General features: G+C 40.2%; 1 protein-coding gene across 1 annotated transcript in view; it reads right to left on the reverse strand.

The window, feature by feature from the left end:
* Nucleotides 1-22,103, reverse strand: part of PREX2 (phosphatidylinositol-3,4,5-trisphosphate dependent Rac exchange factor 2) — a 538,104-nt gene that overhangs the window by 360,962 nt on the left and 155,039 nt on the right. Inside the window, exons 7-8 of the mRNA XM_073679425.1 lie at nucleotides 14,645-14,778; nucleotides 8,932-9,035 (exon numbers count right to left, since the gene is read on the reverse strand). Of these exons, the coding sequence (XP_073535526.1) occupies nucleotides 8,932-9,035; nucleotides 14,645-14,778 (238 nt within the window). The remainder of the gene's footprint in view (nucleotides 1-8,931; nucleotides 9,036-14,644; nucleotides 14,779-22,103) is intronic.

The raw sequence follows: 22,103 nt of genomic DNA on the forward strand, positions 1-22,103 counted from the left end.
TAATTGCCAGACCTGAAATAACAAGCGCTTTTCACCTATTGTGTCCCGCCATTTCCTTGTAGAATGTAAGCTTGCGAGCAGGGACCTCACTCCTAATTTAACTGTTTAAACTGTCTTAAATTGTATTGAATTTATTGTCTGTATATGTCCCCGCTTAATTGTAAAGTGCTGCGGAATATGTTGGCGCTATATAAATAAAAATTATTATTATTTTGTGACCTTGTTATTTTCTAGGCTGGAGATCATCGTGACAAGACGAGTCGTGGCTGGGAGATGTCGACATGAAGGTCTGACCAGATGGAGAAGAAGCAGCAGAAACAGACACTGATCAGATGAGACGTCAGTGGTAAGTGCCTGGATGTAAATATTATTCTGTATCTGCACTGTGTGACTTGGAGTGATAATGTTATCTGTAAAATCCCTTAGGCTGCATTCCCACTTGTGTGAAATGTCCGTGTGCTGCCAGATTTTTTTATCGGATAGTTCACGGACTCGTAGAGTTTTATAGATCCATTCACACATCCATGATAATCACTGATATGAGAATGAGATCTGTGAGGGTCAGAGAATGTCCTGTTCTGATCCGATTTTGAGGATCCGAATAGGACATGCTCAATGCGTCTGTAAAAGAGGGCAGCACACCGACACTGCACGCAGATGAAGGAATGTAGCCTTATTATGTATAACACAGTCCCTTAGTATATAGACTATGTAAGGTGTATACACTAGTGGCCAAAATTGAGGCAACACCTGCAGTTTTTCACCATCACCAATATTTAATGAAAGTTTTCACTGACATACTTACTTGAACACACGCCCTCTACTGCGATATGTATTCTATGTTTCTATGTTTGTTTATAGTGACCTGGGTGTGATTTAAGACCGATATTGTGCCAGCAGTATTAGACAGGAGTGGTCACCTAAGAAGAGAGCCAAAGCTGTTACTTTAAGAGAAGAAGGGTACAGTTACTGGGAAATTGCAGCACGAATTGGAAAAGGGATCTCACCGGCCAGCATTCTCAAAGTGTGTAAGCAGTTTCAAGAGACTGGTTCGATAAAGAATAAACCAGGGAGAGGAAAGAAGAAGGCTTCAACTCCTCAGACTGATAGAGAAATTGTTAGAATTGGCCAAAATAACAGGAAATCAACTGCTGTTGACATCAATAAGGAGCTTGTCAACACTGGAGTGACAGTGTCCGATCGGACGGTTCGACGACGATTGGTTATGGTATGGGGCTGCATGTCTAGAGATGCAGTTGGTAGGCTGCAGGTAATTGAAGGAACAGTTAATGCTGAAAAGTACATCAAGGAAGTCCTTCAGCCTAAACTCATTGATAAGATTGGTATTTTACTGTTCTAACCATCCTTTCTGCCTGATCATTCTTCTAGAATAGATTAGCCCCTGCCGTAGTTTGACCTTTTGTCTGCCTGACTACTCTATGTCCATTTATTCTAACATACTAGAATCTGACCCAGCTATCACTGATGATGTTTTTGAATCTACTTCTACTCATTATCACTAATTCTTGGGTTTGTTTGTTAGTTTTTTCCCTCACTTCTCTTCACCGGTCAGCAGCTACTTTGCAGTCACAACCTAAGAGCCCCCTGCAGAAAAGAGTAATAACCAGTGTGCCCCTTAGACTCAGCAGAGTATCCAGCTCCAAGCCTGACCATGGAAAACTTCTCCGAACTGATGGATGGTTACAAATCCCAATTACTACAATTTAGTTCAACTTCAATGCTATGCACAGTCAAAAGTGATTTCTAGGAAAAAAAAAAGAAGATCCTATTTTTAACTGTCTGTTTTATTTTACTTCTTTCACTAACTGCAAAGAATCTAGAACTGAAAAATAACAGCAAGAAATCGATAGTCACTGGACAAGAACCAAAGTGTATGGGAAAGATAAATATTAGAATTGATTTCAGTACATTGTGTTACAACATGGTATCAGTGGCATTAGTGTTAATTATTTTTCCAAAAAATATAGCTTTATCCATTATATCCTCTGACCTCCACCTGCTGTAATAATAGGAAACGAAGTGGTGAAGATTAAGGAGCCTATAATGGAAAAGTGACCCCTTGTCAGAGCGCAAAACCATTTGTACAGTTTCCATCAAGACAGCTGTAATCTTTTGTGTAGCACGTAATGCAATTTATTTGCTCATTTAAAAGCATCAATATGCAATTTGTATTACAGATGAAGCTCCCGCAGCAATAAAAAGTTAATAAAGTAACAGAGGAGCCATATTTCCAATTATTAATATATCAATAAATGCGTGATGTTACTTGCAGCTTCATAAAGTGATATAAATTGTGTACTGTAGGTACAGTAATTAAACATCTGTTTAACAAATCAGCTACCAAATGCTTTACCATAGCTGATTTGTATCAGTGAAGATAATGTATTTATTTACAATATAATGTTATGTACAATCAGAAAAGCAAACAAATTCACATCAGTTTTATATAATGTGCAATTATAGCATTTCCTAACTTGCACAAAACTCTAAATTGACACCTATCTTGACAGATTTAATGGCTTGTGCTGTGTTTAAGGGGTTGTACATCTTGTAACTAAAAGCACAGGATAGCAGGATTGTGCTCAGTAAACTACATACACTGTCAGGTGGGCGACATTACACTGAGTAAACTGATACCTTGGTTGATGAAATCTGTCCTGTGGTTCTTGTGTAATTTTTACTTTCAGTTTGGAGATAATGCTATGCTCGTGCTCCGGGTGGCCTGTGGGGGGTGCTCTATCTGGTGCTCTGCTTACATATTCATCTGTATGCTCTTATGACAGCTCACTGTGCCTTCACTGACCTGCCTCCTATTTTACCTAGCCCCGCAGTACTTGATTCATTATGTAAAATAGGAGGCAGGTCAGTGAAGGCACAGTGAGCTGTCATAAGAGCATACAGATGAATATGTAAGCAGAGCACCAGATAGAGCGCCCCCCACAGGCCACCCCGAAGCATGAGCATATCATTATCTCCAAACTGAAAGTAAAGATTACACAAGAACCAAAGCATGGATTTCATCAACCAAGGTATAATATTAATCAGTGTAATGTCGCCCACCTGACAGTGTATGTAGTTTACTGAGCACAATCCTGCTGACAGGTGCGCTTTAAATTCATGTATCTAGGTCTAAAAATCACTTTTGTAATTAAGTTTCATTAAAAGTATTACACAATTAGTTTTTTTCAGCCACTTTGCTTTCCTACACATTTAATTTTGATTTGAGCTGTGTTGATAAACCAGCCAAGAAGAACTTAGAAAAAGACAGATAAAAAATTTACAAACTCTCCTGTCAAACTATTACTGATGGATTTACAGTTAATTCATTCTGCAGCCAGCAATAGACAGTGCAACACAAACGCTATAGAAGGCAAATGGTACAAAATTTTGAATTAAACCCAATTGCAAAAATTAACGTGTGTCATGAAAGTGGTAACATAGTCTTCAGTCGCCGTCTTCTCCCGGTTTCAGTGGCGTTTGGAACTGTTGCGACACCATCTGCCAAATTAACATAGTGGTTTCTGTGTGGAATGGAGATCAATTTTTGAATTTTCTAAATGCAATTTAATAAGACTCAAAATTAGGCTATAGATCTTCATTCTGAGTTTCAGACTTAGGGCTCGCTCACACAAGCGATGATTTTCTTCTTCTGAGAGAATCGGATCGATTATGGTAATGACACTCGGCTCAAACTCTAGTTACAGTTTCATTTTGCTGTCATCCGATTCTTTCATATGAGAATCGTATCACAGGTGCGGAGAAAATGGAGAACTTAATTTCTTCACATTCTCCATTGTCTGGGTCCGCGTAAATCGGACTGTACTCAGATGACACGGGAGTGCAATCCGATGTGTTACACGCACCTACAGACTTAAATGTGTGCGCGTGATCGGATTGGCGGAGCCACTCCTAACATGCAGCGATTTATTTCCTCATAGTCCCATAGAATAACATTAGTCCGGGTGCTATCCGATAAAACATCAGAAAGCACTCGTCCGATGTATACGCTCAAACATTGAGAGAGTTACTGCAGCTCCACATAGTGACGCCGGAGCAGACCGGAATGCTACTGAAACTGGGAGAAGACGACGACCAGTGAGCATGTTACTACCTTCATGACATTTACATACATGATACCTAGCAAAGGGGAAAAAAAAATGAATGGGAACTTTAAGTCAGGCCTCTTTCACATGTCCGTATAAAAAACACATACGTGAAAAAACAGTACCGGTGCCATCAGTGTTTTCCATCAGTGTTTTTCCGGAATGGTTAAAGAAAGAATTTAATTACAAAGATTATCATGTACATTTCAATGTTAAACATGTACAGCACACGTACAGAGCACAGATGGTACTAGGATGCCATCCGTGTGCTGTACGTGTTTTTCAGGGACCCATACACATGTATTGGCCCTTGTCATCCATGCTGCCAGAAAAAATGGACATGTCTACGTGTGTTTTATATGAACACATGGTCCGTGCAAAAACATGGACACGTGAGCAGCCCCATAGATTATAATGGGTACGTGTGAGTATATGTGAGATCTGTGATAAAAACGTATACCACACGTACTGGAAACAAAGACGTGTGAAGGAGGCCTTAGCCTGGTTTAATTCAGGATGCCATGAATATGTTTCGAACCTTTCATTATATGTACAGGACCTCAGTTAAATACAGCTTTGGTAATGCCCAACTCCTGAACTATTTCTTGCTTTATCTTTTATTACCATCTTCATATTCTGACAAATTATAATCCTGTGTTTTCCTCGTACCGTACAAGGAGAGAGATTTATAAAGCTAAATGTGCCAGAATTTCGGCCAAATATGATCCAAAGTAAAAGGTGGCTTGTAGGTAAAAAAGTATCTAACAAGGTGTGCCAAATCTATCACACAGTGCACAAAATTTTTATTAAGGAGTCTAACTAAGGCTTGTGTGCTCTCAATGAGTTTTTGGTGCGTTTTTCACTCTGCATATTTTCGATGCAATAAAAAACGCAGCATCTTACAGTTCAAGCAAAATGGATGGGATTTCTAGAAGTCTCACGCCCACTGTGTTTTTCACTTACTCGGCATAAACTGACCTGCGGTGTGTGTTTCAAATCTGCAACATCTCAATTTCTCTTGCGGGTACGCTGAGGTTTATGTGCAGCTTTCTCTCATAGACTTGTATTAGATGTGGGAATTCCGCAGGTACAAAATGCATGTGTTCTTAGTGCATTTCCGTGGCAGAAACGAATCAAAAACTCATGTAATACGCACATGACTATATCAATAAAGTTTTGTCAAAGCCAAATACCAGGAAGTATCAAAAACAACGCAGCTTTATTTAAAACAAGACACACAAAACGCAATGTCAAAAATTTGATAAAAACGCATGTTAAAAAAACGTACTAAAATGCAATGAAAAACGCAGGTACTTAATTTACTTAACAGGTGCAGAAATTGTGCAGAAAATCTGTAACATCAAAAATTCTCAAAAAATTCATTGTGTGAAAGTGTTTGTAATTAATTTATTTACTTTTTAAAAAACAACCCAGCATACTGTAAAACCACAAAATACCAGCTCTTTACATTCTCTTTACAGACATGTGACCATTTGTAGCGTTAACATGTTTGGCTGAAAGAGGAAATACTGAGACCGGTGAAGAACCTGTGCAGTGCTTAAAGAGGAGTGGCGAGGGATCAGCAATGTGAATTTCCATTTTTTTTTATTTTTTTTATTTCAAACGTAGACAACTCCTTTTTAACAGTTGCAATAAGTAGTTTTTACATTCAGATACATTTCCCGATAAGTATTTAGGAACATGTGTGTCTGAGAATTGTACAGTGGGTATGGAAAGTATTCAGACCCCTTTAAATTTTTAACTCTTTGTTTCATTGCAGCCATTTGGTAAATTCTAAAAAGTACATTTTTTTTCTCATTAAAGTACACTCTGCACCCCATCTTGACTGGGAAAAAAAAGAAATGTAGAAATTTTTGCAAATTTATTAAAAGAGAAAAACTGAAATATCACATGGTCATAAGTATTCAGACACTTTGCTCAGTATTGAGTAGAAGCATCCTTTTGAGCTAGTACAGCAATCAGTCTTTTTGGGAATGATGCAAAAAGTTTTTCACACCTGGATTTGGGGATCCTCTACCATTCTTCCTTGCAGATCCTCTCCAGTTCCATCAGGTTGGATGGTGAACGTTGGTGGACAGCCATTTTCAGGTCTCTCCAGAAATGCTCAATTGGGTTTAGGTAAGGGCTCTGGCTGGGCCAGTCAAGAATGGTCACAAATTTGTTCTGAAGCCAGTCCTTTGTTATTTTAGCTGTGTGCTTAGGGTCATTGTCTTGTTGGAAAGTGAACCTTCGGCCAAGTCTGAGGTACAGAGCACTCTGGAAGAGGTTTACATCCAGGATATCTCTGTACTTGGCCACATTTATGTTTCCTTCAATTGCAACCAGTCGTCCTGTCCCTGCAGCCGAAAAACACCCCCAATAGTATGATGCTGCCACCACCATGTTTCACTGTTGGAACTGTATTGGACAGGTGATGAGTAGTGTTGAGCGAGTATGTTCTATTAACCCTTTCGCCAAGTATGCTCGGGCCGAGCTCCGAGTATTTACAGCTGCTCGGTGATATGTTTGAATCGCTCCCAGTGTGCATGATTTGCGACTCTTTGACAGCTTTATTATATGTGAGGAATATCTATTTATTACACATTCCTCACATGTAATAAAGCTGTCAAACTGTTGCAAATCATGCACACGGGAGCGATTCAAACACATCACTGAGCAGCTGTAAATACTCGGAGCTCGGCCCGAGCATACTCGGAACAGAACATACTCGCTCAACACTAGGGATAAGCAGTGCCTGGTTTTCTCCACACATACTGCTTAGAATTTTCACCACAAAGTTCTATCTTCGTCTCATCAGACCAGAGAATCTTATTTCTCATAGTCTGGGAGTCCTTCATATGTTTTTGAGCAAACTCTATGCGGGTTTTTATATGTCTTGCACTGAGGAGAGGCTTCCGTCAGGCCACTCATAAAGGCCCGACTGGTGGAGGGCTGCAGTGATAGTTGACTTTGTGGAACTTTCTCCCATCTCCCTACTGCATCTCTGGAGCCCAGCCACAGTGATCTTGGGATTCTTCTTTACTTCTCTCACCAGGGTCGGCTCCAGGTTTTTCTGGGCCCCCGGCGAAAGACTCTCAGTGGGCCCTTTTAACACATACACGATTCATGATTCACAGATACGGCGGAGAAATATATATATAGTACACAGGGCCCAGCCTGCCACCTCCTCCTTCACATATGCAGACATGAACACGCACACACGGTACGCAGACATGCGCACGCACACACGGTGCACAGACATGCGCACGCACACACGGTGCACAGACATGCGCACGCACACACGGTGCAGACATGCGCACGCACACACGGTATGCAGCATATGCACGCATGCACACATGGTACACAGATATGTACACATACAGACATACACAAAAATTTTTACACAAATTCTTAAAAACATATATAAAACAGACAAATATATATACACAGTCATTCACACTGACATTCACATACATGCACACACACAGACCCATTACAAATATTTTTAATATGGGGGTTGGGGGAAGCCTCACTCACCTGTCCCCGGTCCAGTGTCCTGTCCAGCAGCTCCTCAGGTATGGGGCAGTGCAGGGCCCCCGGCGTGTCACAGACATCATGGCCCTGGACCATCAGAGGGGCCCACTTGCGGTCGGGTCCGGGCCACTCCCCCCCCCCCCCCCATCTGTGCAGGACCGCCGACGGTGTTTGATTGCCGGCACTTCCCCAGACATAGCCGCGCTGTGCAGCTGTGTCTGCTAGTAATGACGCGGCAGGGGCGACACACAAGCACAATTAAAGGTGCAGTGCCGTCGACCTTGCCGTGTCATTACTAGCAGACAAAGCTGCACAGCGCGCGGCCATGTCTGGGGGAGTGCCGGCAATCAAGCAGCGCCTGCGTCACTTAACAGGTGCCGGGGAAGCGGTCAAGGCCCCTACAGTGAGTGGGCGGTGGGCCCCCCTGATTTTCTAGGGCCCCGGCACTTGCCCAGGTACGCCGGGTGCTGACGCCGGCCTTGTCTCTCACCAAGGCTCTTCTCCCACAATTGCTCAGTTTGGCTGGATGGCCAGGTCTAGGAAGACTTCTGGTGGTCCCAAACTTCTTCCATTTAAGGATTATGGAGGCCACTGTGCTCTTGGGAACCTTGAGTACTGCAGAAATTCTTTTGTAACCTTGGCCAGATCTGTGCCTTGCCACAATTTTGTCTCTGAGCACCTTGGGCAGTTCCTTTGAGCTCATGATTCTCATTTGGTCTGACATGCACTGTGAGCTGTGAAGTCTTATATAGACAGGTGTGTGCCTTTCCAAATCAAGTCCTATCAGTTTAATTAAACACAGCTCGACTCCAATGAAGGAGTAGAACCATCTCAAGGACGATCACAAGGAAATGGACAGCATGTGACTTGAATATGATTGTCTGAGCAAAGGGTCTGAATACTTATGACCATGTGATATTTCAGTTTTTCTTTAATAAATTTGCAAAAATGTCTACATTTCTGTTTTTTTCAGTTAAGATGGGGTGCAGAGTGTACATTAATGACAAAAAAATAACTTTTTAGAATTTACCAAATGGCTGCAATGAAACAAAGAGTGAAAAATTTAAAGGGGTCTGAGTACTTTCTGTACCCACTGTATATACATAATGCATAGTGGTAAATCTGTGGTGTGAGAGTCATCACTCTGCATGAAGAAAGCTGATTTGGACATGGCATGATTTCTCTACTGTATTCACTCGCCAGCCGGCACAGTGGGAAATCGTTGGTTTGTCGGCACTGACAATCATTTTACAGGGATTATTTATATACACACCTGTTCCATCATCAACATTTTCAACCTCCATCACTTCTGTGTTAATCCGGCCTCGGAAGAGATAGCGGAGCCCATCTGTGGATGCTTTGCTGTTCTTCAAACGTCTTTAAATTATACAAAATCTAAGTTAATTGACGGAAGGGAAAATATTACATGCCTCTCTACTAGATACCACAAGTCTTGCAGAGCTACATTTAATATTTAATTTAATATGCAGAGCTACATTTAATATCTGCAAATAAAAACAATTATGTTGCACTAAAATATGAATATGCAATATATTATTGCACAGACAAGCATTTTAACCCTATTTTTGACGCTGTCCTCTATAATTCCCTCCAACATTTCAGATTTAATACTAGTTAGGTGACTTTTACATGTCTGTAACGCTGGTGCATTCTTTAGGTCTGTATTAGGCTAGGTGCAGATGAGCGTATATTCTATCATCCCAGAGATTTGGGTCAATTAGGCAAATAGCACTGTAATCAAACTCTGATTAGAGTTTGATCAGAGTGTGATCATAGTGTGATCCCATTTTATCAGATGAGGAGAAGAGGCGAGAAAAAATTCTCCGTCTCCTCCATTCTGTCAGTCCGTGAAAATTGGACTGCACGTCAGTGCCAGTGCAATCTGATGTTTTGTGGGATCACACTTGAACCAAAAATGTGGCCATGTGCTCAAGTCCTTAGTCAGGCTGCCTGAGGTTGAAGGTGAATGAAAAATAATTTTAAAGGGCTCAGACTGTTTAAAAAATGTAAAAAAGTAATACTCGCCCTTATTGATCCCATGTATCTCATGTTCTGATGTTTACCCAGTCACTGCCTGCAGGTCTATGTTTCCCTTTCGCATCTCGACACTTGAAAAATGGCAGCGGGTGATGGCTAAGACAATAACTGTCTGCAGTGAGGGCTGCTTCACGTTTTCTGAAAGTTGTGAAGAATCTTTAAGGATGAGCATTCTTTTCGTTTTTTTTAAGGAGTCTAAGCGCTTTAACCCCTTTCCAACCCTTGCCGTATTAGTACGCACATTTGCGTACCATCGGTTCAGTGAGGGCTGCTGAGCTGAGCTCTCACTGAACCGAGCACATGTCAGCTGATTCTTACAGCTGACATGTGCCCGCAACAGCCGCGGGTGGAATCGCGATCCACCCGCGGCTGTTAACATGTTAAATGCCGCTGTCAATCTCCGACAGCGGCATTTAACGCGCGCTTCCGGGTTGCGTGTCATAAGCCCCGCCCATCGGCGACCCCGTCACGTGATCGCGGGTCACCGATGGGTGGGCATGACAACCCAGGGTCTGCAGCAGACGCCTGTGGTTGTCATGATCTCGTCGCGATGAGTGCCACCTAGTGGTCGGCGCTCATAGCACAGGATCATTTCTGCTATATGCATGGGATCTGCTGATCCCCTGTATGTAGCAGAGACAATCAGACAACTGCTGCTTCTATAGTCTCCTATGGAGACTATTGAAGCATGCAGTAAGTGAAAAAAAAATGTTTTTAAAAATATAAAATAAAAAAAATATAAAAGTTTAAATCACCCCCCTTTCGCCCCATTCAAAATAAAATATAAAAAAAAAAAAACCCACATACACATATTTGACACCGCCGCATTCAGAATCGCCCCATCTATCAATATAAAAAAAGAATTAATCCGATCGGTAAACGGTGTAACGAGAAAAAAATTCTAAACGCCAGAATTACGTTTTTTGGTCGCCGCAAAATTGCAATAAAATGCAATAACGGGCGATCAAAAAATCGGATCTACCCCAAAATGTTATCAATAAAAACGTCAGCCCGGCGTGCAAAAAATAAGCCCTCACCCAGACCCGGATCACGAAAAATTGAGACGCTACAGGTCTCGGAAAATGGCGCTATTTTTTTTTTAGTTTTTTTTACCAAATTTTGGAATTTTCTTCACCACTTAAATATAAAATAACCTATACATGTTTGGTGTCTACGAGCTCGTAATGACCTGTAGAATAAGAAGGGCAGGTCAGTTTTAGCATTCAGTGAACGTGGTAAAAAAATAAATAAAAAACAACTGTGGTATTGCACTTTTTTTGCAATTTTACCGCACTTGGAATTTTTTTCCCGTTTTCCCGTACACGATATGGTAAAACTAGTAATGGCGTTGAAAATTACAACTTATCCCGCAAAAAATAAGCCCTCACGCAGCCATATTGTCCAAAAAATAAAGACGCTATGGCTCTGGGAACAAGGGGAGCAAAAAACGAAAAAGCAAAAACGACAAAACCCAAGGTTGCGAAGGGGTTAAAAAAACATTTTTATTCCCTCAAGACAAGGTATAATTAAGCGATTAGCGCTTTAAGCAATTAACACACATCACTTACATAATGAAATTCTTAAGAGCTGTCCAGAGGATTCCCATTTTTAAGTGGGTTTCAGATATAAGTCAATTGTTATAATGTACACCCTCCCACTAAACATGTCTGGGTCTGGGCAAGGACCAGATTATTTCTACTGTGAAAAGATATAGAAATAATAATTTCAAACCTATTTTCTTAGTCTCCAACTATATTGTTGATTTATCGCCATCATGATTTTGTCAGTACAAGTTATATACAAAGCCAAAGAGAGGACAGTATATTTAATATTGTTAGAATACAACTGTCAGCAACTTTATTTGCTATCAATATCCCTTGTTTCCCTAAGGAAATACAGGAATGTAGATTATTTATCTAAAGAGAAGTGGAGGGCTCAATGCACAAATGCAAACAATTTACATAGCTCTGAACTTCCACACAACTTCCTTAATGTCATAGTCTTCAGGACACTATTTTTGGAATTGTGGATACAGCCAGCTAAGTATATGATTGAGTAGATCATTTACTGAAGCTTTATCTCACCCAAAAAATATTTAAAAATCCGAATAAGAATTTAAATTCTTTAACCCAAAGTTTAAGCTGTTGCAAACGTGTTCTTCATTTTATAAAGTGTCTGCTTTTGTGCTACTTTTCTGTAAATATATATAGCATTGTGCAAAAGTTTTAAATAGGTGTCGAAAAAATGCTGCAAAGAACGTTTTCAAAAACAGAAGTGTTAATAGTTTATTTTTATCAATTAACAAAATGCAAAGTGAATGAACAAATGAGAAAGCTAAATCCTATGAATATTTGCTGTAATCACTCTTCTCCTTCAAGTTAGTATCATAGCATCAATTCTTCTTGGTACACTTTCACGCAGTTTTTGAAGGAACTCAGTCAGGAGATTGTTCCAAATATATAATAAAGATACAGCTTCACTCTTTTTGGGCTTGTTGGTGCCAGGTATACACTTTTTCTTGTTTTTCTTTGCAAGTTTGAGGCTGCAGTTTTAGAAACTGAGGGGATTTGGTCAAGAAAAATGGTGTTATCAATGAGGAGAAATACAGGCAGATACCTCTCAATGATGTAAAACCATCAGGGAGGTGTCTGTTTGGTTTATTCTACATCAGACAAAAAACCCCAAACATACCGCCAATGTAATTAAAAATTATCTTCAGCATAAAAAAAGGAGACAAAAGGTTTTGAGCAAACTACATCCACAGAAAAACTGTTGTTATTTCTCCAAGATGTTTGGAATGACGTTCCTGCTCGGTTTATTAAGTCTACTTATAAGAATTGATGGTTTGAAGACAAAGAGTGATGACAACAAACATTGATTTCATTCTCTTTTGTTCATCCACTTTTGCATTTTGTTAATTGATAAAAATAAGCTATTAACACTTCTACTTTTTAAAGCATTCTTACTTTGTAGTATTTTTTTCACACCTGCCTAAAACTTTTTGCACACACACAGTACTGTGCAAAAAGTTTTAGGCATATGTGGAAAAATTGCTACAAAGTAGTAGTCAACATACATTTACTCAGTACATATAGCTGATTATTGAGTGGCATCTAGAACATTTTCTATATAGCCATAGCTCTGCTGGGAACAACATTTGGAACATTTGTTCCATGCAAAATCAAGTTGCCCCATATGGATACCCCCTTTCTAAATACAGACCTGATAATAGTCAGCTGATCTCCGAATATTCAGCAGCAAAGACCGCAGTTAACAGTTGTTATTCCCAACGGTATTTGCGGATAAACATTATTTTTCTGGACGCCACTTGTATGGCACTCATTCGAGTGATGCCCAGTCCAATAGAGAGTAAGACATTGTTTACAGTGGCTGTCACCCAAGGTGTAGGAAAGACTAAGTGCAACACGAAGGGAAGGGGCAAAAGGGGGCCCAGACTCTAGGGAAAGAAGGTAGTGGAGACCTACTAGGCTGACCTATATCACCCTGTCTCCCCCAACGTCCAAAACGTTCTGCACCAATCGCCGCGCAGGAATCTTGCCCTGTTTTTCCCTGGCCGTTTGGCCCTGGCTAGGGAAGGGAGGGGGATGAGCGATAGTTGATCCCCACTGACAACTAAAGACAACAAGGGGGAATAAACAAGGGAATATAGCTTAGCTTTAGTCGACTTCAGAGAGATGAACACACGTCCTCTTAGCACCAGAGAGGAAGAAGTACTGCACTAACTCCAAGCCTTCACAAGGGGTCATGCGAGTATTCTCCCTCTAGCAAACAGCAGGTATTTATACACCCAGGCCAGAGTGTTACTTAGCAAGAGGAAGGTAGCCGCTGGGTCTTAGAGAGACAGCTTCTAAGAAGTTGTCTGCAATGCCAAATGAAGAGATCATCTGCAACCAACTGCAGGGCGACTGTCTGTCACTTCAGACACACTCATGACAGTGGCTCTGCGCTCTGGCTATTAAAGGTGATGAGTGATGAAAATCCCTCCATGATATCCTTATCATTGTTTTTTTCCAAAAGGGATCCTGATAGGACAATCTTTATATTTGTTTATTTGTTTTCATGATAGATTTGAGTTATATGATGCTCAGAATTTTATCATTATGTAAAGACCTAGGAACTGATTTATCTACCGCTCCCTTAAAGGGGTTTTCCCAAGAACAAAGTTAATTTTAATGAACATTTTAATCAAGACATCTTCATATAATAATAAGTTCCACAATTAGATGTGTAAAAAAAAAAATGTTCCTTTGCTGAGATAATCTTATAAATGTGCCCCTGCTGTGTACTGTGTAATGGCTGTGTCTGACCGTGCAGGAACACTGTCTGATCATACCACATCTCCTGGGCAGGGGAGGAAGGAAAAGAGGATACAGATAGCACAGCAGGGGATCACAGCTGATTATTTCTTTAAGGTAAAACATTGCTTAAAAACAGGCAGTGAAATGTTTTCCCTCACAGAAAGAATCAACTGTCATCCCGTGCTGTGCTATCTGTATGCTCTCTTTTGCTTCTTCCCCTGCCCAGGAGATGTGGTATGATCAGACCATGTTCTGTACACGGTCAGACACAGTCATTACACAGTACACAGCAGGGGCACATTTATAAGATTATCTCAGCACAGGAACATTTTTTTTAACACATCCAATTGTGGATCTTTTATCTGCATTGTTTCTTTAACATACATTTACAAATGGAGCTGTCTCCAATATGAATGGCAATGGCACCACTATAGAAATTGCACAGATTGCTGGAAATGTTATTGTGTTAACATAAAAAAATAAAAAAAGTTAATTTACAAGAGTGAATAAACTACAAAACATGGAGTTAAATATGCATTTAAAGTCATACAAAATGTAAATGAAGCATTTAGAATTATTCGTCTTTTTATGCCATTTGTTAAGACTTACCGATGTTTTCTTTTGCAATACACTAACAGGTTATCAAAGAGAAAGAAAATCCGCTCCTGGATATTCCCAGAGGAAATTTTTAAAAGAACTCCCTGCATCAGCATTTCAGTGCAAGTATCTGTTATGCTGGACCCCTAACAAAACAGACAAGAAGAAAAAAAACCATATCAACTGCTGAATGGAAACAGTATTGTCGTACCAGAAAATGTTATTTTTATCATAGCAATCAGCACAGCTAAACAAAAAAATAAAAGGTTTCATAGGCAATAATCTCTCCCAGTATGTCACTCATTTCTTTATCTTTTTTGCATGCTTAAAAGAAGCTGACAATGTGTCATTTAAATAATAAAAGCAGCGAATAATAGCAATAATATAATGTAGAAAACAGATAATAAAGCTTAACGATAAGGAACAAATACAGCATCTCTCCTGGAGTTGTTATATAAAAATGGATTAGTATCATCTCAGGAATTAATTTCATCCATTCACTGCATAATTCATTAGCATTGTTTCTATGCAAGTTCATTTTCATACAAAAACAAAGAACAGCTGACATTTTTGCACCAAAATTTGAAGGCTTGTGTACTAAAAAATGACCTACTCGTTAAACCCTTAATGATGCAACCTATTTAGAACATTTGCACACAAATCTGTGAGGTGTCATTTTAAGTAACAATAGCTTTTAAATGCCTTTTCGTATGCGGGTGATTCAGAGAATATGTTTCTTTGACATATGATCGTTTTCGGCAGCAGTAAATTTGAGCAGATGTTTTAAATTTATTAAAAGAAAAAAATGAAATTTATAAGAAATGTAAACATTCACTTATTTTTTGGGGCCATTAAATGACATAAGTTTGGAAGCAAGTTTTTACATTTTTAAGAAACTTTCAGGAACCTATTTTTTAATGGTCAAGTCAGTTCTTGATTGCCCTTGAGAGCCTTATGTAATAGAAACCCCTACAAATTAACCTATTTAAGAAATTGCACCACTTTAAGCATTCAATATAGTGTGTCAGAACTTTGTAATCTTTCAGGTACTTCTCATGAATTATTATTATTATTTATTATTATAGCGCCATTTATTCCATGGCACTTTACATGTGAAGAAGGGGTATACATAGGAAAAACAATTACAATAGTCTTGAACACAATGTGACGGCGACTGGTACAGGAGGAGCAAGGACCCTGCCCGCGAGGGCTCACAGTCTACAAGGGGTGGGTGAGGATACAGTAGGTGAGGGTAGAGCTGGTCGTGCAGCATTATTTGTGGAGTGGTGGTTACTGCAGGTTGTAGGCTTGTCGGAAGAGGTGGGTCTTCAGGCTCTTTTTGAAGGTTTCTACGGTCGACGAGAGTCTGATGTGTTGGGGAAGAGAGTTCCAGAGTAGAGGGGAAGCACGGGAGAAATCTTGTATGCGATAGTGGGAAAAGGAGATAAGACGGGAGTAGAGAAGGAGATCTTGTGAGGATCGGAGGTTGCGTGCAGGTATGTAGCGGGAGACTAGGTCAGAGATATATGGAGGAGACAGGTTGTGGATGGCTTCGTATGCCATGGTTAGGGTTTTGAACTGGAGTCTCTGGGCAATGGGGAGCCAGTGAAGAGATTGACAGAGAGGAGAGGCCGGGGAATAGCAGGGGGACAGGTGGATTAGGAATTAAAGCGAAGCGGTATGAACAAATGAAAAATTCCAATTTTCGCCATTAAATATTGTTTTAGCCTCAAATTTTTCATTTTCTCAAAATAACAAAAAAACGGTCCCCAATTTGTTGTGCCATTTCACTGAGTGTGGCAATCTTCCATATGTATTCGTATCATGGAGTCTGAGCACATGGAAGGGCTCAAAAAGGAAGGAGTACCATTTAGCTTTTCTGGAATAGTTTGCAGGCACCAAGTTGCATTTGCCAAACCCCTGAGGTGCGAAAACAGCAGACACATTCAGGTTTATTAACCTTCCGGATTGACCGACAGCATTGTTGTGTTCAATAAAAAAATGAATCATCAAAAATACAAATTGCCTAATAATTGTGCACGCAGTGTAGTTCCTCCAGCGCAGCAGTCTTTGCAACTGTTCTCCACTCAAACTGATATATGAGGGTCTCACATGCCACATATGAGCTCTGCACTTTATCATCTCTCTACATCCTCCATATCTGCAATGTAGTGAGAAAAGCAGGGAGGCGCCAAATCATTACTGCTTCTGACTACACATCTCCATAATTAACGCATGAATTGATTTCAAATACTTGCGCTGAAAAATTACTGATTGGATCTGCATTAACCCTCAGTGTGCTGTGAACTGGTTCCACTCACAGATTTGAAAACGCACAATATACTTAAAAAATCTATATTCATGTGTTTTTTAATTCCATATAAAATCACAATCACTACCATCAAGCTTGGGTTTTCTGAACTAGTCAACTCCTTTTCAGTAAGGGTTTGCCTTTTCTTGATCTTACAATGACAATTAGATGAAAGCTCAAATATTCTTAGGGAATGATTAAGTACCAACTTCCGAATTTAGTATTATTTTTGGTGTGACTCCCATACAAGTTAAAGTGTTTATATCACAGAGGAAGGAAGAGAATTCAATTTCCCTGCAGATTTCCTGTCAGGCTACAGGAGATTCTGTAAAAAGTCTTCTCCTCCAAAGGTAGAGCACAGGAATCCAGCAGTACGCTGATAGATATGACAGAATCATACATGTAAGATCCCGTCATTGTGGAGGGCAGTTCACAAGATAAGAATATATTAGCTAACAGCTAGAGTTGAGCAGATCAAGCAAAATTTGAATTCGCCTGTTCGCGCAGATTTTTCTATGAAGTTCGATTCACAAAGAAGTCACTCTCCATGAATTGAATGTCCCTTATTATGCTCTGTGGTCTCTCCAGACCCCAGGGCATAAGAAACGGAAAATATAAAAAATAAAAAAAATTGTTATACTCACCTTACCGCTCACCTCTCGGGCCCGTCCGCTCCTCACCATGACCCGTCAAGTCCTTGTTGCATCTTCTAATCACCACTAGAAGCGCTGAATCCCCAGGCCTCATCCTGCCAGGCCACAATTTCTAGCTCTGAAAAGGCCTGAGACAGTCCTGCACAAGAGCGCGTAAGGTCACGATGCCATGACATGCACTGTGACCTTGCCTGCCCTTGACCAGAAATGTCATGGAGATTGCAGATATTGCAGCGTTGATAAGAAGATGTGACAAGGACCGGACTGGTGACAATGAGGAATGGAAGGGCTGGAGAGGGGAGCGGTAAGGAGAGCATAAGTATTTTTTTTTTACCTTTTGATGGTCCATTATGATTCAGCAAAATGGTGGTTAGCATCCGCCATTTTACTGGATCTGAAGTGAATTACAAAAAATCAGCAAGTCGGTGAAAGCAGATATTTGTCATATTCAAGAAGAATTCAATTCCACTGGAATGTATTCGCTCATCTCAACTGCTATTTGTGAAACTATCAGTTTTATTACAACTTTAATGCAGGTTTTAGTGTAATTTTAAAAGTTTTTTTTGTCAAAAAGAAGTATATGATATATTTTCTTCTGATCTACTCATATTTTGGTAAAAAAAAAAACAACAATATAAAAAATGACAATGAAAACAACATCAAAAGCTGAATGTGTGAATCCAGTCTTTGGCCTCATTCAGACATCAGTGATTTTTCTTGTATGCAGAAATCGGTCCAGTTTACATCAGTGTTTTTGATCAGTATTTTGTCAGCGTTTTAGTTTTTACCATCAGGGTTTCATTAGAGAATTACTGAATTAATATGAAAATACAAAAATTGTAAAACTTCTCATATTCATTGCAATGTTAAATCAGACAGCCCACAGATGGTACACGGATGGCAATGTGTGCAGTTAGTGATTTTTCAGACCCATAGATTTGTATGGTTAGTTTTGAGCGACACGTATCTCTGTGGTGCAAAAGACACCAACATGTAAACAGTTCATAGACTATAATGGGAATGTATTCTATCTTGATAAACACTAATAAATCACATATGTGAAGCACGGGTGTCTGAATGAGGTCTTACTATTATAAAAAAAATGTGTCCCTCACCAAGGAATTTTAGTAATCAAATTTGCTGCAAAAGACATTTTTATTTCCTCCTCTTCTGCTTAAGAAAATAGTTTTATACCATAAGCAGGTAGAATATTTCTTGTTCAGCTATGACGTTGACTATGGGGGGTCCAGCACTGTGGTACCATTCAGGCGACAAAGGGTCATATTTCAGCAGATGGTCACTTATTGCCGGGATGCTCATGCTCATAAACAGTCTCAGTATATTGCTTGCGATGGGAATTTAGGCCAGACTTTGATCCTCACTCGTTCTAAAAATAACCTCTATTCCTTGTAAAGCCTTGCCCCCCCCCCCCCCCCCCCCGTTAAACGTTTCCTTCTGGTAGGAAATCGCTTTGTTTCTTCATGCCACTTTCTGAAGCACAACTGAAAAGCAGATGTTTACTTAAAGGAGCCTAATATGATACAATAGGGAGGATTTATTTGATGAATGTATAAAATAATTGCTATAATATTTATGGAAAATCAAGGCTATATTTTTGCCATGGAAATATAGAAATTAATAAATAATTATTCAGAAATAAGTGAGATTTAGCTAATTTGGAATCTGCTGAATATTGGCCTAAGCCTGAATGGTACAGATTTCTTAAAGACCTTTTACATTTTTCATGGTGAACTGGACACAGGATGTTGCACAGTGGAATAAAATGTTTTTTTTTTTTTAATTTTCACCTCTCCATTACAGAGACATTAGCATTCAATGTATTTAGCATCTAATAACACCCACTTGGACACAAGTTAACTTATCAGAGAGTTTTAAATGTGGGTGTGTGCTTCTTCTACCTGTATGATGCTGACCAATCATTAGCAGGCAGCAACACACTAGAGAAAGAAGAACATAGCTTAGAGCAGGATTCTAATGGTATTATCTTGATCTCCTGGTCTACTGGTCTAACATCTCGCATGATTAGAAAGTGTGGGAGTAGAGCACAGATTACTAACACTTTTCAGATGAGGTCATTTATACACTGTGTGCAGAATTATTAGGCAAGTTGTATTTTAGAGGATTATTTTTATTATTGATGAACAACTATGTTCTCAATCAACCCAAAAGACTCATAAATATCCAAGCTTAATATTTTTGGAAGTTGGAGTGGGATTTTTTTTTAGATTTGGCCATCTTAGGAGGATATCTGTTTGTGCAGGTAACTATTACTGTGCAGAATTATTAGGCAACTTAATAAAAACCAAATATAATCCCATCTCACTTGTTTATTTTCACCAGGTAAACCAATATCAGTGCACAAAATTTAGAAATAAACATTTCTGACATGCAAAAACAAAAAAAAATTAGTGATCAATATAGCCACCTTTCTTTATGATGACACTCAACAGCCTTCCATCCATAGATTCTGTCAGTTGCTTGATCAGTTTTCGATCAACATTGCGTGCAGCAGCCACCACAGCCTCCCAGACACTGTTCTGAGAGGTGTACTGTTTTCCCTCCCTGTAGATCTCACATTTTATGATGGACCACAGGTTCTCTATGAGGTTCAGATCAGGTGAACAAGGGGGCCATGTCATTATTTTTTCTTCTTTTAGACCTTTACTGGCCAGCCACGCTGTGGAGTAGTTGGATGCATGTGATGGAGCATTGTCCTGCATGAAAATCATGTTTTTCTTGAACGATACGACTTCTCCGTGTACCACTGCTTGAAGAAGTTGTCTTCCAGAAACTGGCAGTAGGTCTGGGAGTTGAGCTTCACTCCATCCTCAACCCGAAAAGGTCCCACAAGTTCATCTTTGATGATACCAGCCCATACCAGTACCCCACCTCCACCTTGCTGGCGTCTGAGTCGGAGTGGAGCTCTCTGCCCTTTACTGATCCAGCCTCTGGCTCATCCATCTGGCCCATCAAGAGTCTCTCTCATTTCATCAGTCCATAAAACCTTTGTAAAATCAGTCTTAAGATATTTCCTGTCCCATTCTTGATTTTTATCTTATGTTTCTTGTTCAAAGGTGGTCATTTTTCAGCCTTCCTTACCTTGGCCATGTCCCTGAGTATCGCACACCTTGTGCTTTTTGATACTCCAGTAACGTTGCAGCTCTGAAATATGGCAAAACTGGTGGCGAATAGCATCTTGGCAGCTTCACGCTTGATTTTCCTCAATTCATGGGCAGTTATTTTGCGTCTTTTTTGGCCAACACGCTTCTTGCGACCCTGTTGGCTATTTGCCATGAAACGCTTGATTGTTTGGTGATCACGCTTCAAAAGTTTGGAAATTTCAAGACTGCTGCATCCCTCTGCAAGACATCTCACAATTTTGGACTTTTTAGAGCCAGTCAAATCTCTATTCTGACCCATTTTGCCAAAGGAAAGGAAGTTGCCTAATAATTAAGCACACCGTACATAGGGTGTTGATGTCATTAGTCAACACCCCTCCTCATTACTGAGATGCACATCACCAGATTTACTTAATTGGTAGTTGGCTCTCAAGCCTAGAGCACCCAGAAACAACCAGAAACGACAAGAAATAGGACAGCCAAGAAGGGAAGAAGAGTGGTGGTGGTGGGAGACTCACTAATTAGAGGAACAGAAGCAGCTATCTGCAGACCGGACATAACCGCAAGAGAAGTATGCTGCCTCCCAGGTGCGAAGATCAAGGATGTTACCGATAGGATAACGAAGCTCATCAGTTCCAAGGATGTCCACCCATTTCTTCTGATACATGTTGGCACCAATGACACGGCAAGGAAGGACCTACCGACAATCTGCAAGGACTTTGAAGCATTGGGGAAGAAAGTAAAAACTGGATGCACAGGTAGTTTTTTCTTCTATCCTTCCAGTAGACGGGCATGACGTCAGGAGATGGAACAGGATCCTTGATGTGAACAACTGGCTGAGACGATGGTGCAGACAACAAGGATTTGGATTCCTGGACCACGGTGTGAATTACCTCTATGACGGACTCCTTGCCAGAGACGGACTACACCTCAACAAACCCGGGAAACACACATTCGCCAAGAGACTCGCAACACTCATCAGGAGGGCGTTAAACTAGAAGAAGAGGGGATGGGAAGAAAAACGCCGGACACGAACATGAAACCAGAGAACATACTAATGAAAGATATGAAGTGCGACAAAGAAGGTCCAAGACAAGATACTTGGAAGGGAGGTAAGAAAATTTCTAATACAATCCACAGGGAGAAGATTGGAACAAAACAAAATCGTGTAAACTGCGTGCTAGCAAATGCCAGAAGCCTGACAAACAAGATGGATGAACTGGAAGCAGAAATATCTACAGGTAACTATGACATAGTGGGAATAACCGAGACATGGTTAGATGAAAGCTATGACTTGGCAGTTAACTTACAGGGTTACAGTCTGTTTAGAAGGGATCGAAGAAATCGGAAAGGGGGTGGAGTCTGTC

This window comes from Phyllobates terribilis, unplaced genomic scaffold, assembly GCF_046119375.1.
Source record: "Phyllobates terribilis strain yellow unplaced genomic scaffold, ASM4611937v1 Scaffold_4__5_contigs__length_816908805, whole genome shotgun sequence".
In the NCBI taxonomy this organism is placed as follows: domain Eukaryota; kingdom Metazoa; phylum Chordata; class Amphibia; order Anura; family Dendrobatidae; genus Phyllobates; species Phyllobates terribilis.